General features: G+C 37.4%; 1 protein-coding gene across 4 annotated transcripts in view; it reads right to left on the reverse strand.

Moving 5' to 3' along the window:
* RNF13 (ring finger protein 13) overlaps positions 1-16,522 on the reverse strand; it is a 159,149-nt gene that overhangs the window by 122,323 nt on the left and 20,304 nt on the right. For all 4 annotated transcript variants that reach the window (XM_031663680.1, XM_031663682.1, XM_003894959.3 and 1 more), the window contains exon 2: positions 2,735-2,864. In XM_031663680.1, the coding sequence (XP_031519540.1) occupies positions 2,735-2,848 (114 nt within the window). In that variant the 5' untranslated portion in view covers positions 2,849-2,864. The remainder of the gene's footprint in view (positions 1-2,734; positions 2,865-16,522) is intronic.

Consider the following 16,522-nt stretch of genomic DNA (forward strand, 5'->3'; position numbering starts at 1 on the left):
TAAGACACAGTCCTGCCTTCCAAGTACTCATGGCCTAGAGGTCTGTCTGACTAGTCATCTAGTCATGCTATAGCAGCATCTCCATAGCCTGTTAGAACTCAACTAGTTGGACAAACACTGTTGTCTGTGAATTCAAAGTCACATGGGAAAATTCAACTGCAAAAAAAAAAAAAACCCAAAACCAAAGGCATCTGGCATTACAAATAGCATAACTAAAACGGACTTAGCTTTTCAAAAGCAGCATCCCAAGCCCTGTGCAAATAGAACTAGAATCAACCTAGTTGATTGGAACTAGATGTCTAATTTATTTATATCTGTATTACTGCAAACTCAGATTTCAGGGATGCTCTTATTGCATTAAAAGGAAGCGTTCTTTCTACCTCTTAACTCACTTCCTTTGAATGACTGTCACATATCCAGTTCCTCTGCCTCAATTTTTAGTTCCCTGTTTCACCAGTTACATGCCTTCACAAGCCGCTCCCCTCCAGCCATCTTTGCATTCGTGTCAGCCTTCTATCCTTATGGTCAGCATAGAGACCAGATTTAAACAGCTCCCATCTTACAGGTCCTTCACTAGAGGACATCAATATACATTCCACAAGTACCTGTGTAAAGCACAGGGAACCCTGCTAGCAAAAAGGACTGACTATTCTTCTATACCTAACATTTTTTTTGTTTCTCTACATTAAAAAATACAGCTCAGGTAGTTTCATATCTTCTCAAGGGGCTGAGTGAAATATAATCAGAATGATAATTATAATGAAGATTTAAACCATATATAAAACATTTACCATGTGTCAGATACTATTCTAAGCAGTTTATCTTATTTAATCACCACCACAACACTCTAGTTTACATAAAGAAATAAAGAAACTGTGGCACTTATAGCAGCTGAGTAATTTGATCAAGGTCATATAGCTGCTTAAGTTCCCAGAGCACAACACTGAAAATCATTTAATCCATCAGGCAGCTCGACCACAGAATAGCAATCCACCTTGGGTATAAATGAAAGAAAGAAGGCAAAAGGTATTAAAAACAACAGAGAGGGAAAAAGAGAGACACAAAATAGAAGAAATCAAAGGAGAGAAAGGAGACAAGGAGAACTTTATTCCCTGATCAGTCCATAAATCCTCTAAACTCATTTCAAAAGTCATGCCAAGAATATTCTAAGGATTTTAGGGATCAATTGAGAAGGGAGATTTGAATAGCAATGGACTCAGTCTTCAAAGGTTCTATTTCCACTCCACCTCAAAAAGACCAAGACTATTCCCAAAAACAAACCTAATCAACCAGTTCCCTACAGAGGACAACAGGGGATGAGAAATCTCGTATGGATTACTAGCATCCTCTGCCTTCAAAAGTTATAGTATGGAAACCAGCCTGGCTCTCTCAAGTGCTACAATGATCTCAGAATCTTCCAAAATTGCTGCAAAGTGCAGGAGCACAGCTGAGGACCACAACAAGCTTTGGTCAGCAACAATTCTTGCCCTTTTATTTCTCACCTGATACCGTTAAGCAAATCAGTTGCACCCAGAAAGTAAAACTAAATCCTTAGCACAGACCTAGAGGATAGGCATGTATGTTCTTTTTCTACCTTCACAGAAAAAGAGAAATAGAAAATATATATCCTCAACTTACAATGGGGCTACATCTGGATAAACTCATCATAAACTGAAAATATATAAGTCAAAAATGTTTCAGAAGTCAAATTCTACTTATATTTTCAACTTATGATGGGGTTGTTGGAACATAATCTTATCATAAATTGAGGTGCATACTGAATGTGCACATCACTTTCATTCCATCATAAAGTCAAAAGCTCACTAGTCAAGCCTTATCTTAAGCTGGAGACTATCTGATGACTCCACAGTGTGGAGGAAAGTAAGACAGTAGCTAAGAGAGGCTATGGTAAGGTTTTGAGCAGCACGCTTCTTCTCTAAAAACTTTTCCATCCACCATCAAAGATAGGACCACTGTGCTTCTCTTCTGACTCATTAATGCTAATCTTGGGCTGAAGTTTTCTATCAACACCTTATAGAATTTCTTAAATATTATTATCAATAGAGATACCACTGAGATCTTACAGTCATGAAGATATGTACTAGGTACCAAGAAAAACAGTAAAATTCTATATAAGTATACAGCAGGTAGGTATGTGTGCAAAGCACCCACATGTGCACACATACCCTCATGTGCAACATTATTTATCAGGTACTGATTGTTCACAAGATCTTACATTAGATATGAAGCAAAAAAAAAAAAAAAAAATGAATAAGGCACTGGGCGTGGTGGCTCACACCTGTAATCCCAACACTTTGGGAGGCCAAGGCAGGCAGATCACCTTAGGTCAGGAGTTCAAGACCAGCCTGGTCAACATGGTGAAACCCTGTCTCTTAAAAATACAAAAAAAATAGGCGTGGTGGTACATGCCTGTAATCCCAGCTACTCGGGAGGCTAAGGCAGGAGAACTGCTTGAACCTGGGAGGTGGAGGTTGCAGTGAGCCAGGATCGCACCATTGCACTCCAGCCTCGGCAACAAGAATGAAACTCCGTCTCAAAAAATAAATAAATAAATGAATAAGGTACCTCAATGTCAAGTAACTGTGTATATGTGTTGGAGTATGTTTTTAGATAAAAATATCTTATAACAATGTCTTATAAATATCATTCAGGGCTTTTTTAAGCTTTTCTTTAAGGGACGTTTCTAGACATGAATAAATTTTACTGTACTTACTGCTAAAATGTCTGCTTCTACAGGCAGTAGGTTTAAGAATGCAAAGAGCTGAACAGTCAAGATGGTGTAGACTTGTGTGGCTGACAGCATGAGCATCCCTATTGAGAGCAGCATCTCGTCGTAAAATCACCTGCAAGACAAGGATGTAAGTAACTATGAGAGCTGGTGCTTTGTCCCAGGGAATAGATCATTTGATATATTAATTCCCAATGTCCAAAAATATCCCTTTTAATTATAAACATGTATTAACATTAAAAGTAAAGTTTTTATTTCAAAAGCATAAGAATTACACAGATTTGGACATTTAGGTGAACATCCATGTTTCGTCAATACCTATATAACTCATGATGACAAAGTTCTGTGTTTTAATCACAAAAAAAAAAATCCTCCCATAGTGCTCAGTTTATAGTACAGCTTGTCTTACTAACCCAATTTTCAAAGAAACTAGATTTCAACCAAAAGAATGGTTAAAAACATACAAGCAGCTTTGCTTTAAAATTGAAAATTTTCTACAACTTAAAAAATTTTTAGCTTCTGGTTCAATATAAACTCACGTGTAAATTTACTTTTCATTGCTACTGTATATTGTACCAACATCAGAGAATGCCAAAAAATTAATAGCCACTTATAATAAAGGAATACTTTTTGTCCTACCTCCTAACAATCTACACTTTTTTCCCTTCTCTACATCTGAATGGGAACAGCGTAACTACCTCTCCCAACTTCATCCTGTTCACTATGAGTCCCTTTCTCTCTTTTAGCAAAAAGATACCATGAAACACTAAATGTCAACCCATAAATATAAAAATTCTCATTGGTATGCCTCAATCAATTGTATTATATACTTTTAAACAAGTGAGAATGAGCATTACAAAAACAAGGGCTTTTATAACGAATTATTTCATTAAATATCCCAAACTCATGTAATATCTATTTTGATGATGATTAGTGTAGATAAGTGCTCTAGATGTAGAAGCTGCCATACAGACTCAACCTCTGAATCTTTGACACACTGGAAGTAAAATACCTGTGAATAATTTTTAAGGTACCATTTACAAAGACACTAATATCAGAGATGAAATAAAAATGAAAACATGCTAAAGTATAGATTTTTCCTTAATGACAAAAAGTAAATTAGTGGTTGCCTAGGGATTGGCAGGGTGTGGGGGGAAAGCTTGAGGGAGGAGAAAGGTAGGAATGAGAAATGACTGCTAATGAGTAAGGGTTTTAAGGGGGAGATGATGAAAATGTTCTAAAATTAGACTCTGGTGATGGCTGCACAACTCTATAAATATACTAAAAATCACTGCACTGTACACTTTAATTGGTTGAATTTTATAATGTGAGAATTGTATCTCAATAAAGCTTTTTTAAAACGTCTAGATTTGTTGACATTCGTTTCTTAAGTAAAATACATTTCATAACATACCATGGTACAGAAAAGAGTTAACATAGCAGGCCTGAGATTGCTATCCCTAGAAAGGTCTGCTTGCAAGGTTGGCCCCTTGCTGGCATCTGGAAATTTAGATTTCAGGACAGTTCCCACCATTTCCTAGTAGGAACAGCTCAGTGTGCCTACACTTTACAAACAAATGTGATTTGTGCTAAATACCTGTTTTCCTTCTAGGGTCTAGAAATTTGGTACACACTAGGCAGAGTGTGTCTATATGAACAATCCCTAATATAAACCCTGGGCACTGAGTCTCTAATGAGCTTCCTTGGTAAACGTTTTACATGTGTTGTCACAACTTGCTGGAGGAGTTAGACGCATCCCGTGTAACTCCCCTGGGAAAGGACCCTTAGACGCTTACACTGATTTACTCTGGACTTTACCCCATGTGCCTTTTCTTCTCACTGATTTTGTTTTGTATCCTTCTGCTATAATAAATCACAGCTGTAAGTACAACCATGTGCTGAGTCTTGTAAATCCTCCTAGTGAATCACTGAATGTGGACAATTTCTGGTTAGAAATCATACCATAAAAGCACACAAATATTTACAAAATAAGGTATAGTTGCTACTAAATTTTAGTAGGAGAAGAAGTATGTACCTTATTGACCAGTGACCTCTTTGGGAAACTGAATCTGAATAAAAACTATGACTTTCCATCTAAATCTCCAGCTAACTTTGGGGGAGGGAAAGGAAGACAGAGTTTGGAGGGAAAATAAAAGACAGGAATAATAACCAAAACAACTAATACTGATCCCTTATTAAGTGCCAGGCATTGCTGTAAGCATGTTATTAAGTTAACTTACTTAATCCTAACCTCCCTATAAAGTAGGTATTATTTCACAAATGGGGAAAACTTAGGAACTGTTAAGCAACTTGCCCAAGATAAAACAATAAATAACAGCAGAGCCAGGATTCAAACCTAAGAGTCAGTTTCCAAAGTCCAAATTCTAAACCCCTACTGAAAACAGCATTAATATTCATCCAAGGCGTTCCAAGAGTAGAGTACAGTTTCTTGCCTACAAAGGTATTCAAGAGCTTCAAAAGCCAATGCTCATGGAGCAACAGTCACCAGTTTTCTTTTACTTTGTATATGACGGTGTATGTGTGTATATGGTGTGTATTCAATGATATGTAGTAGGTTTTGAGGGTTTTTTGCATTTATTGCCTTATTTAATAATGTTTGGGAGTTTTGCTTTATAGTCTCTATTTACAAAACTAATTCTTGCTCATTGTGGAAAATGTGGAGAAAATAAAAATTATAAATAATCCTCAAGTTAAGGAATAACTAGTGTTCATACTTTGATGTATAACTTTCCAGTCTTTTAGTGATGTATAGAGTTGTCCCCTGGTATCTACAGAGGATTGGTTCCAGGACTCCCTGCAGATACCAGAATCTGAGGATGCTCAAGTTCCTTATGTAAAATGATGTAATATTTGCATATAACCTACACATGTCCGCCCAAATACTTTAAAACATATCTTGATTGCTTATATCTAATACAATATAAATGCTATGTAAATAATGGTTATGCTCTATTGTTTCAAGAATAACGACAAGAAAAACAGTCTGTCCATGTTCAGTACAGATGCTTTTTTCCCCAAATATTTTCACTCTACAGTTGATTGAATCCATGGATGTAGAACCCATGGATACGGAGGGCGAACTGCATATTCAAATACATTTTTAGCAAAATTGGGGGCACACTGTGCATATTGTTTTACTAATTGTATTTTTTTCACTTAAGGTATTACGAATATTTTCCTAATTTTCCTCAAAAACCATTGCAGATAGCTGTCCATGAAATACTGCGGAGCTTCCCTTCTTTCAAGCACTGTTTTTTGTTAATCTATTTCACACTTTGGGTTTCCATACATGATTTGTCTACATAAAATAAAAACTACTGGTAAAAAATATGATGTATAAATGGCCACCTGGTATTCCTTATGAATATTCTTTAACGGACTGAACAGAAATTCCTACTGTTGGAATTTTTTTTTTTAGAAAAACACTGCAATAAATATTTCTTTAATTACACCTATAGGTAAACCCTTAATATTTTTTAGATTAAAGTGACAGAAGTGGCAGGCATTATAATAATTGCAGTAAAAAATATGCAATCTATACATATGAGTTTATATCCCGGCACTGTCCCATACTAATAGTGTAATTTAGAGATAAACATTTAAATTACATAAATTGCTTTATCTCTAAAAGTAGGACCATAGGACCTATAAGACAACTCTGTAGAATAAATACAATTATGCACAGAAGGGCTTAACATAGCAATGGAATATAGAAAGAAAGGACTTTGGACAGGGATGCCAACAGATGAAACAGGAAACACAGAAGGAAGACCACAGTGAGAGAGTAAGTACAACTTGAGAATTTCTGAACTTAGTATTTGTGGAACAGGCTGGTGGACATGTATGCAGGCAACAATAAATAAAGGTCTCAAGCTCCACACAAGGCAAAAAGAGACTTAGGAATCATCAGTAGATAGGAATAACTGAAGTGCTCTTAATGTAAAAGTGAAAATCAAAAACAGAAGAGGACTAAAAAAACTGAGGGATATCTAAGTTTCAAAGGGAGGTGGAAAAAGAGAAAAGAGAGAGAGACTGATTTCAGGAAAGTCAAGAAAGACAAGAACTTTAAAATGAATGTAAGGGGAAGTAAGGCATTGGTCAACAAAAGTAAATGTTGGAGAAGGCGCAAGAGGGTCTAAAATTTTCACATTTAAGAATCTGCCCAGGCCAAGCACAGTGACTCACACTTGTAACCCTAACACTTTGGGAGGCTGAGGCGGGTGGATCACCTGAGGTCAGAAGTTCCAGACCAGCCTGGCCAACATGGGAAAACCCCATCTCTACTAAAAATACAAAAATTAGCCAGGTGTGGTAGTTTTTGTAGCTGAGTAGCTGCAATCCCAGCTACTCAGGAGACTGAGGCACGAGAATCGCTTGAACCCAGGAGGCAGAGGTTGCAGAGAGCCAAGGTCATGCCACTGCACTCCAGCCTGAGCAACAGAGCAAGACTCTGTCTCAAAAAAAAATTAAAAAACCATCTGCTCAACCTAAACAATTTTACTTCCTCATACTCTACCATTCAACCTTGCTCTGATTAGCTCACTGCTTCCAGCAATCACCTTGCTGGGATTATATCTTCATTCACATGTTACCCAGGAACCAAAATACACTCCCTTCTATCTTCAAAAGAGAATTTGGGGGAAAACTACAAATCCCATGAAATTGTATGCAAAATTTTGTGTATGTTCACCTACAGATAGTTTCTGTGAAAAAGAACCACGCTTATTAACACGTTCTCAAATAAGCACGTAGGCTTTCTGTTGTTGCTGCTAGGTTTTGTTTTGTTCTGTTTTGTTTTCATTTAAATCTTCCCTTTTCCAGGAAGCCTTCTGAGGAGAAAAGTTAGCAAGCTTAAATTCTTTGACACCTTCTTCTAGCACTTAATCAACTAGATTAAAATAAATGCAGGTTGTCTGTTGTATTACTAGATAATATTATTTATGGTAAAAATGACTCCTGAATGATGAAAAGTATTTAAACTGTAAAGACTGTAAGTTAACTACAAAAGCTTATTACAAAAACATAAACAAAAAAAGTCTCAGATTCCCTGCAGTGTGTGTTTCTTGAAAGAAAGCATGATGCTTGAGGGAAGCTGGAGCTACTCATGGAATATTAGAAGAAGTGGTTCCTTTCATATGTGACACTTTTGTATGCTGAGGTGACACACATCCACATATTTATCTCACTGGTTACAATCCAGTATACTCTTTGGTAGGTATGAAAGGTTTATCTGAATGAATGTAAGGCTTCTCAATGAAGATGCATTTTATGTTGATATGTTGTGCTCCCAGTCTCTATCCTCCTACCTCCTACCAAGCTAGTGAACCTGGTACCAGGTAATAGCCCATCAGTTACTGAGAGTGTGGATGCCAATCAGAACCCCTGACCATGGACAGTGAGTGTGGTGCCTTTCTTCCCCATTACAATTCTTACTTGTCTCTCATGCTTGAACTTATTCAACTGTTGGAGTCTCTGCATGGTCTACAATAAAGTATTGTTTGTCGTGACTTTTATCCCCCAGTAAATAGAATACATTCATCTTGAGGATATTTTAGAACCATTCTGGGAAGCAGAGAATGCATAGAAAAAAATCAAGTAAAATCTTGCTGATAACAAACATCTACCTCTTTTCCTCCTTCCCTTTATCCTTTTCCTCCTCCTTGTGCCCCTCCTCCTCCCACTTATATTACCAAAGACAGAATATAACTCTGTATTCATTTTGAGTATGCCTATAATAAAAAAAGTCACACTTCTTCAAAGGAAGAAAGTTCAAAGTAGAGAATATACAAGAAACCCTTGAGAACTACCAAAAAGGCTTCTAGAGATGTATCCACTACCACCATCCTTGATCACATCTAATTTGGCCTACTATTTGACATAATTCTACTAGTTATTAACAGACATTTTAACTGAAATCAGCTTCCTAACTCTAAAGATTTTTCCAACTGTCAAATTCTAATTTTACTTTCTGTTCAGTCTGTACTATAACACTTAAGATGTATTCTTGCAAAGCTGTTTTAAACCAATTCTAACAAGCCTTTAGCTCTCACTTCAAGCTTACAAGAATTTTCTGGAATGAAAAAAAAAAAATAAGATACCACAACATGGGTGTCTTGCTTGAGGGTAATGCCCCAATTACTACAAAATTCAGCACAATAAACAGAGACAATACAAGAGGATAGAATGAGAAAATGACATGAAATTGTTAATACGTCAAAAGAGATGAGAAACAGTAAAGACAAATGCAACGTATAGTTCCACTAAACCAACAATAAAAATACATTTTGGGAATAATGGAGACAACAGAAATATGGCCCAGATATTAGATATTCTTTAAAAAAAATCCTTAGATATGATGATAATATTACAGTTGGTATGGGTTTGGCTGCATCCCCAACCAAATCACATCTTGAATTCCCAGGTGTTGTGGGAGAAACCTGGTGGGAGGCAACTGAATCATGGGGGACAGGTCTTTCCCGTGCTATTCTCATGTGAGTGAATAAGTCTCACGAGACTTGATAGGTTTATAAAAAAGAGTTTCCCTGAACAAGCTCTTCTCTTCTCTGCCACCATGTGAGATGTGCCTTTCACCCTCCACCTTGATTGTGAGGCCTCCTCAGTCACATGGAACTATAAGTCCATTAAACCGCTTTCTTTTGTAAATTGCCCAGTTTAAGGTATGTCTTTAACAGCAACATGAAAATGGACTAATACAGTAAATGGGTATCAGTAGAGCAGAGCGCTGCTGAAAAGATACCTGAAAATGTGGAAGCAACTTTGGAACTGGGTAACAGGCAGAGGTTGGAACAGTTTGGAGGGCTCAGAAGACAGGAAAATGTGGGAAAATGTGGAGCTTCCTAAAGACTTGTTGAATGGTTTTGACCAAAATACTGATAGTCATATAGACAATGAAGTCCAGGCTGAAGTGGTCTCAGAAGGAGATGAGGAACTTATTGGGAACTGGTGAAAAGGTGATTCTTGATATGCTTTAGCAAAGAGACTGGTGGCACTTTGTCCCTGCCCTAGAGATTTGTGGAACTTTCAACTTGAGAGAGACGATTTAGGGTATCTGGCAGAAGAAATTTCTAAGCAGTAAACCATTCAAGAGGTGACCCAAGTGCTCTTAAAAGCATTCAGTTGTATTCATTCACAAAGATACGATTTGGAATTGGAACTTAACTTTAAAAGGGAAGCAGAGCATAAAAGTTTGGAAAATTTGCAGCCTGATGATGCAATAGAAAAGAAAAATCCATTTTCTGAGGAGAAATTCAAGCCAGCTGTAGAAATTTGCTGAAGTAACAAGGAGCCAAATGTTAATTGCCAAGAAAATAGGGAAAATGTCTCCAGGGCATGTCAGAGGTCTTCATGGCAGCCCCTCCCATCACAGGCCCAGAGGCCTAGGAGGAAAAAATGGTTTGCTGGGCTGGGCCCAGGGCCTTCCTGCTTTGTGAAGTCTTGGGACTTGGTGCCCTGCATCCCAGCTGTGGCTAAACAGGACTCAGGTACAGTTCAGGCCCTGGCTGCAGAGGATGCAAGCCCCAAGCACTGACAGCTTCCATGTGGTATTGCGCCTGTGGGTGCACAGAACTCAAGAATTGAGGCTTGGGAACCTCTGCCTAGATTTCAGAATCTGTATTGAAATGCCTGGATCCCCAGGCAAAAGTTTGCTGCAGGGGCAGAGCCCTCATGGAGAACCTCTGCTAGGGAAGTATGGAAGGGAAATACAGGGTTGGAACCCCCACATGCAGTCCCTACTGAGGCACCACCTGGTGAAGCTGTGAGAAGAGGACCACCATCCTCCAGATGCCAGAATAGTAGATCCACCAACAGCTTGCACTGTGCACCTGGAAAAGCTATAGACACTCAATGCCAGACCATGAAAGCAGCCAGGAGGAAGGCTGTACCCTGCAAAGCCACAGGGGAGAAGCTGCCCAAGACCATAGAAGCCTACCTCTTGCATCAGCATGACCTGGATGTGAGACAAGGAGTCAAAGGAGATCATTTTGGAACTTTAAGATTTGACTGCCCTGCTGGATTTTGGACTTGCATGGGGCCTGTAGCCCTGTTGATTTGGCCAATTTCTCCCACTTGGAACAGTTGTATTTATGCAACGCCTGTACCCCTACTGTATCTAGGAAGTAACTGATTGGTTTTTGATTTTACACGCACATAGGCAGAAGGAACTTGCCTTGTCTCAGAAAAGACAATGGAATGTGGACTTTTGAGTTAATGTTGAAATGAATTAAGACTTTGGGGGACTTTTGGAAGGCATGATTGGTTTTGAAATATGAGGGCATGAGATTTGGGAGGGGCCAGGGCAGAATGATATTGTTTGGCTGTGTCCTCACCCAAATCTCATCTTGAATTCCCACGTGTTGTAGAAAGGACCTGGTGGGAGGTAATTCAATCATAGAGGCAGGTCTTTCCCATGTTATTCTCATGATAATGAATAAGTCTCATGAGATCCGATGGATTTATAAGGGGAGTTGCCCTGCACAAGCTCTCTTCTCTTGTCTGCCGCCATGTGAGACGTGCCTTTCACTCTCTGCCATGATTGTAAGGCTTCCCCAGTCACGTGGAACTGTAAGTCCATTAAACTTCTTTCTTTTGAAAATTGCCCAGTCTCAGGTGTCTTTATCAGCAGTGTGAAAAAGGACTAATACAACGGCTGTATGAAAAAGTCCTTATTTTGGGAGCTATCTATTATAGTAAAGTACTTAGGAAAGAAATGTCATGATATCTGTCATTTAAAGCACTTCAGAAAAAAAAACACTGTAAATCTAGGTGAAGATTACATTGAGCTTCATTACACTATTTCTCTGCTTTTCTACATGTTTGAGAATTTATATAACAAAAAATTTATTAAATGCATGAAAAATTATTTTAACTCTTCAGTGATCTTTTCAGAAGACCTTCAGCCTCATTTCTTAATGTGGCATACAGACACAAAATTTATCATTTTAAACATTTTGAAGTGTACAGTTCAGTAACATCAACTATATTAACACTGTTGTGCAAATATTACCACAATCCATCCCTAAAATTTTCTCATCTTCCCAAACATTAAACATGAATTATGCATGCCCCATCCCCTGGCCATTGGCAAGCACAATTTTACTTTGTTTCTATGAATTTGACTATTCTAAGTATCTAATATAAGTGGAATCATACAATATTTGTCCTTCTGTAACTAGCTTATTTTACTTAGTGTGATATCTTGAAGTTTCATCCATGTTGTACCTCATGTGAAAATTTCCTTCCTTAGCAGGCTAATATTCCATTATATGTACATACCCCATGTTACTGATCCATTCATCTCTCAATCGACACTTGGGTTGCTTAGACCTTTTAGCTATTGCGAAAAAAATAACTTGAGTTCCCGCTTTGAATTATTTGTGGTATATACCCAGAAGTATTGCTGGATCATATGGTAATTCTACGTTTGATTTTTTTTTTTTAAGAACTGTCATACCATTTTCCAAAGTGGCTGCACCATTTTACTTTCCCACAAATAATACACAAACACTATTTCTTCACATCCTTGCCAACATTTTTTTATGTTTTCCTTCAAGACCAGAATGAGATACCACTTTACATCTATTTTATGATAGACATATATATACAATATATATACACATATAGCCATACTAAAATACATGTAAAGTGGTATCTCATTGTGGTCTTGACTTGCATTTCCCCAGTGACTAGTGATGCTGAGCATCTTTTCATGTATTTTTTGGCCATCTGTATGTTTTCTTTGGAAAAATGTCTATTCAGCTCCTATGTACATTTTTTAATTGGGTTGCTTGGTTTTTTGCCACTGAGTTAACAATCCCATCAAAAAGTGCATAAGGACATGAAAAGGCAATTCTCAAAAGAAGATACACAAATAGCCAACAAACAAATTAAAAAATGCTCAACATCACTAGTGATCAGAGAAATGCAAATCAAAACCACTGTGCAATACCACCTTACTCCTGCAAGAATGGCCATAATCAAAAAAATCAAAAAATAATGGAGGTTGGCATGGATATGGTGAAAGAGAACACTTCTGCACTGCTGATAGGAATGTAAACTAGTACAACCACTATGGAAAACAATGTGGAGATTCCTTGAAGAACCAAAAGTAGAACTACCATTTGATCCAGCAATCCCACTACTGGGGATCCAGCAATCCCAACTCAGGAGAAAAGTCACATAAAAAAAGATATTTGCATACACATGTTTATAACAACACAATTCGCAATTGCAAAAATATGGAACCAGCCCAAATGCCCATCAATCAACTACTGGATAAAGAAATTGTGGTATATATGGAATACCACTAACCCATAAAAATGAATGAATTAATAGCATTTGCAGCAACCTGGATAGAATTGGAAACTATTATTCCAAGTGAAGTAACTCAGGAATGGAAAACCAAACATCGTATGTTCTCACTCATTAGTGGGAGCTAAGCTACGAGAATGCAAAGGCATAAGAATGATAAAATGGACTTTGGGGACTCGGGGGAAAGGGTAGGAGAGGGGTGAGGATATATACTGCTCAGGTGATGGGTACACCAAAATCTCTCACAAATCACCACTGAAGAGAACTTACTAATGTAACCAAATACCACCTGTTCCCCCAAAACCTATGGAAATAAAAAAATTTTAGAAAAAGAATTCTCTATATATTCTGGACAGCAATTCCTTATAAAATATATGACGGAAAAGTATTTTCTCTCATTTTTTTCACCCTGTTGGTACTGTCCTTCAATGCACAAAAACGTTTTAATTTTCATGAAGTCAAACATTTATTTTTTTCTTTTGTTGCCCATGCTTTTGGTGTCGTGTCCAAGAAATTACTGACAATTCCAATGTTGTGAAGCTTTCTCTATGTTTTCCTCTAAGAGTTTTACACAGTAGCTCTTATGTTTAGGTCTCTGATCCATTTTGAGTTAACTGCTGCAAATGGTATAAGGTAAAGGTCAAACTCATTCTTTTGCATACAGACATTGAATTTTTCCAACACCATTTGTAGAAAAGACTATGTACAATGCCTTTGTCCATCAAATGGTCTTGACACCTGTCTTAGTCCATCTGTGTTGCTATAAAGGAATATCTGAAGCTGGGTAATTCATAAAGAAAAGAGGTTTATTTGGCTCACAGTTCTGCAAGCTGTACAAGCAGCATGGTGCCAACATCTATAGCTGGTGAGGACCTCAAGCTGCTTCCATTCATGGCAGAAGGCAAAATGGAGCCCATCACACAGCAAGAGCAGGAAGTGAGAGAGAGGGAAGAAAGTGCCAAGCTCTTTTCAATCACCAGTTCTTAGAGGAACTAAGAGTGAAATTTCAGTCATTCCCATGAGAATGGCATTAAGCCATTCATGAGGAATCTACCTCCATAATCCAAATAGCTCCCATCAGACCCTATCTCCAATACTGGGGATCAAATATCAATATGAGACTTGGTGGGGCCAAGCAAACCATTTCCAAACCACAGGAGGACTTCTGTCAAAAGTTATTTGAGCATGTATGTGAGGCTTTATTCCTGAGCTCTTTATTCTATTCCATTGGTCTATATGTCTATCTTTACACCAGTACCACGCTATTTTAATAACTGTAAGCTAAGTTTTGAAATCAGGAAGTATGCGACCTACAACTTTGTTTTGGCTATTTGGAGTCCCTTGAGATTCCATATATGGTTTAGGATAGATTTTCCTATTTTTGCAAAAAGGTTATTGGGATTTTAATAATAATTACATTGAATCCATAGATTGCTTTGGGTAGTACTGACATCTTAACAGTATTAAGTCTATCAATCCGTAAACATGGAATGTCTATTCATTTATTTATGTCTTCTTTATTTCAGCAAAGTCTTATAATTTTCAGTGTACAATTCTTCCACCTCCTTGGTTTATTACTACTTTATTTTTGTTGATACTGTAAATGGAATTGTTTTCTTAATTTCCTTTTTGGATAGTTCACTGTTACTTTATGGGAATGCAACTGATTTTTGTGTGTGATTTTGTATCCTGCAACTTTGCTGAATTCATTTATTATTAATAGTTCTATCAGATATTTTTTCTTCTGTAGAATCTTGGATTGTCCACATGTAAGATCATATCATCTGCTTACAATGGTAATTTTACTTATTCCTTTCTAATTTGGATGCCTTTCATTTCTCTTTCTTGCCTAATTGCTCTGGCTAGGACTTCTGGTACCATGATAAATAGAAATGGCAAAGGCAGGAATCCTTGTCTTGTTCCTGATCTTAGAGGAAAAGCTTTCAGTCTTTTACGATCAATTATATTAGTTGTCAGTTTTTTATATATGGCCTTTATTCTGTTGAGGTAGTCTCCTTCTATTTTCAGTTTGTTGGGCATTTTATCATGAAAGAGTGTTAAATTCTGTGAAATGCTTTTTCTGCATCTATTGAAATGATTATGTGTTTTTATTCTCTTAATGTGGTACATTACATTGATTATAAGACTTTTCACACGTAGAACTATCCTTGCATTCCAGGAATAAGTCCAACTTGGTCATGTGTATAATGCTTTTAATGTGCTGCTAAATTCAGTTTGTTAGCATTTTGTTGAGGATTTTTACATCAGCAGTCAAAAGAGATTACGGTCTGCCTGGCCAAAATGGTGAAACTCTGCCTCTACTAAAAATACAAAAATTAGCCAGGCATGGTGACAGGCACCTGTATCTCCAGCTACTCAGGAGGCTGAGGCAGGAGAATCACTTAAACCTGGGAGGCGGAGGTTGCAGTGAGCCAAGATCATGCCATTGCACTCCAGTCTCGGCAACAGAGCGAGGCTCCATCTCCAAAAAAAAAAAAAAAAAAAAAAAGAGAGAGAGAGAGAGAGAAGGTATTTCCTTTTCTTTTTTTTGTTTTTGTTTGTTTTTGTTTTTAGTATCCTTGTCTGACTTTGGTACCAGGGTAATTTTGGCCCCTTAGAATGAGTTAGGAGGTGTTCTCTATCAGTTTTTTGGGAAGAGTTTGAGAAAAATTGATGTCGACTCTTCCTTACATATTTGGTAGAATTCACCAATGAAGCCATCTGATCCCAGGCTTTTCTTTCTTGGAATGTTTTTGATTATTGCTTCAATCTCCCATAGGTCTGTGCAAGCTTTCTATTTTTTCATGATTCAGTCTTGGGAGGCTGTGTCTTTCCAGGTATTCATCCAATTCATTTAGGTTATCCAATTTCTCCGCATACAATTGTTCATAGTACACTTACAATCCTTTTTATTTCTGTAAAATTGGTAGTTATATCCCCTCTTCCATTTCTGATTTTAGTTGAGCCTCCTCTCTTGTTTTCTTTAACCAATATAATGAAAGATTTGTTAATTTCATAGATTTTTTTAAAAATCAACTCTTGGTTTTGCTGCGTTTTCTCTTGGCCTCATTTTTGAGAAATGAGCAAACTGGCTGGCACACATGATTATCTGTATGGTTTTAGAGGATAAATGACAGTTACCTGTCTAATGCTGGTCACTGAAAAATTTAAAAATTTCCCAAGCATCACAGTAAATCCTAACTTCACATTTAAATCTTTGACAATGAATTTTTAAGACCAGTATTACTTTCAGGAAATTCACTTCCAAATAAATTTTAATTCTGAAGATGAGTCAACAGTGTGATACCAACGACTTCACTGCCAAATAACACTCATGAAACAGCCAACCATCTCCATAAGAAATCCACCAAGTAAGCTCAGATTCCACTGGTTCTGAAGCTGTATTCCTGACCTTCACTGGCA

Source organism: Papio anubis, chromosome 2 (genome assembly GCF_008728515.1).
Source record: "Papio anubis isolate 15944 chromosome 2, Panubis1.0, whole genome shotgun sequence".
NCBI lineage: Eukaryota > Metazoa > Chordata > Mammalia > Primates > Cercopithecidae > Papio > Papio anubis.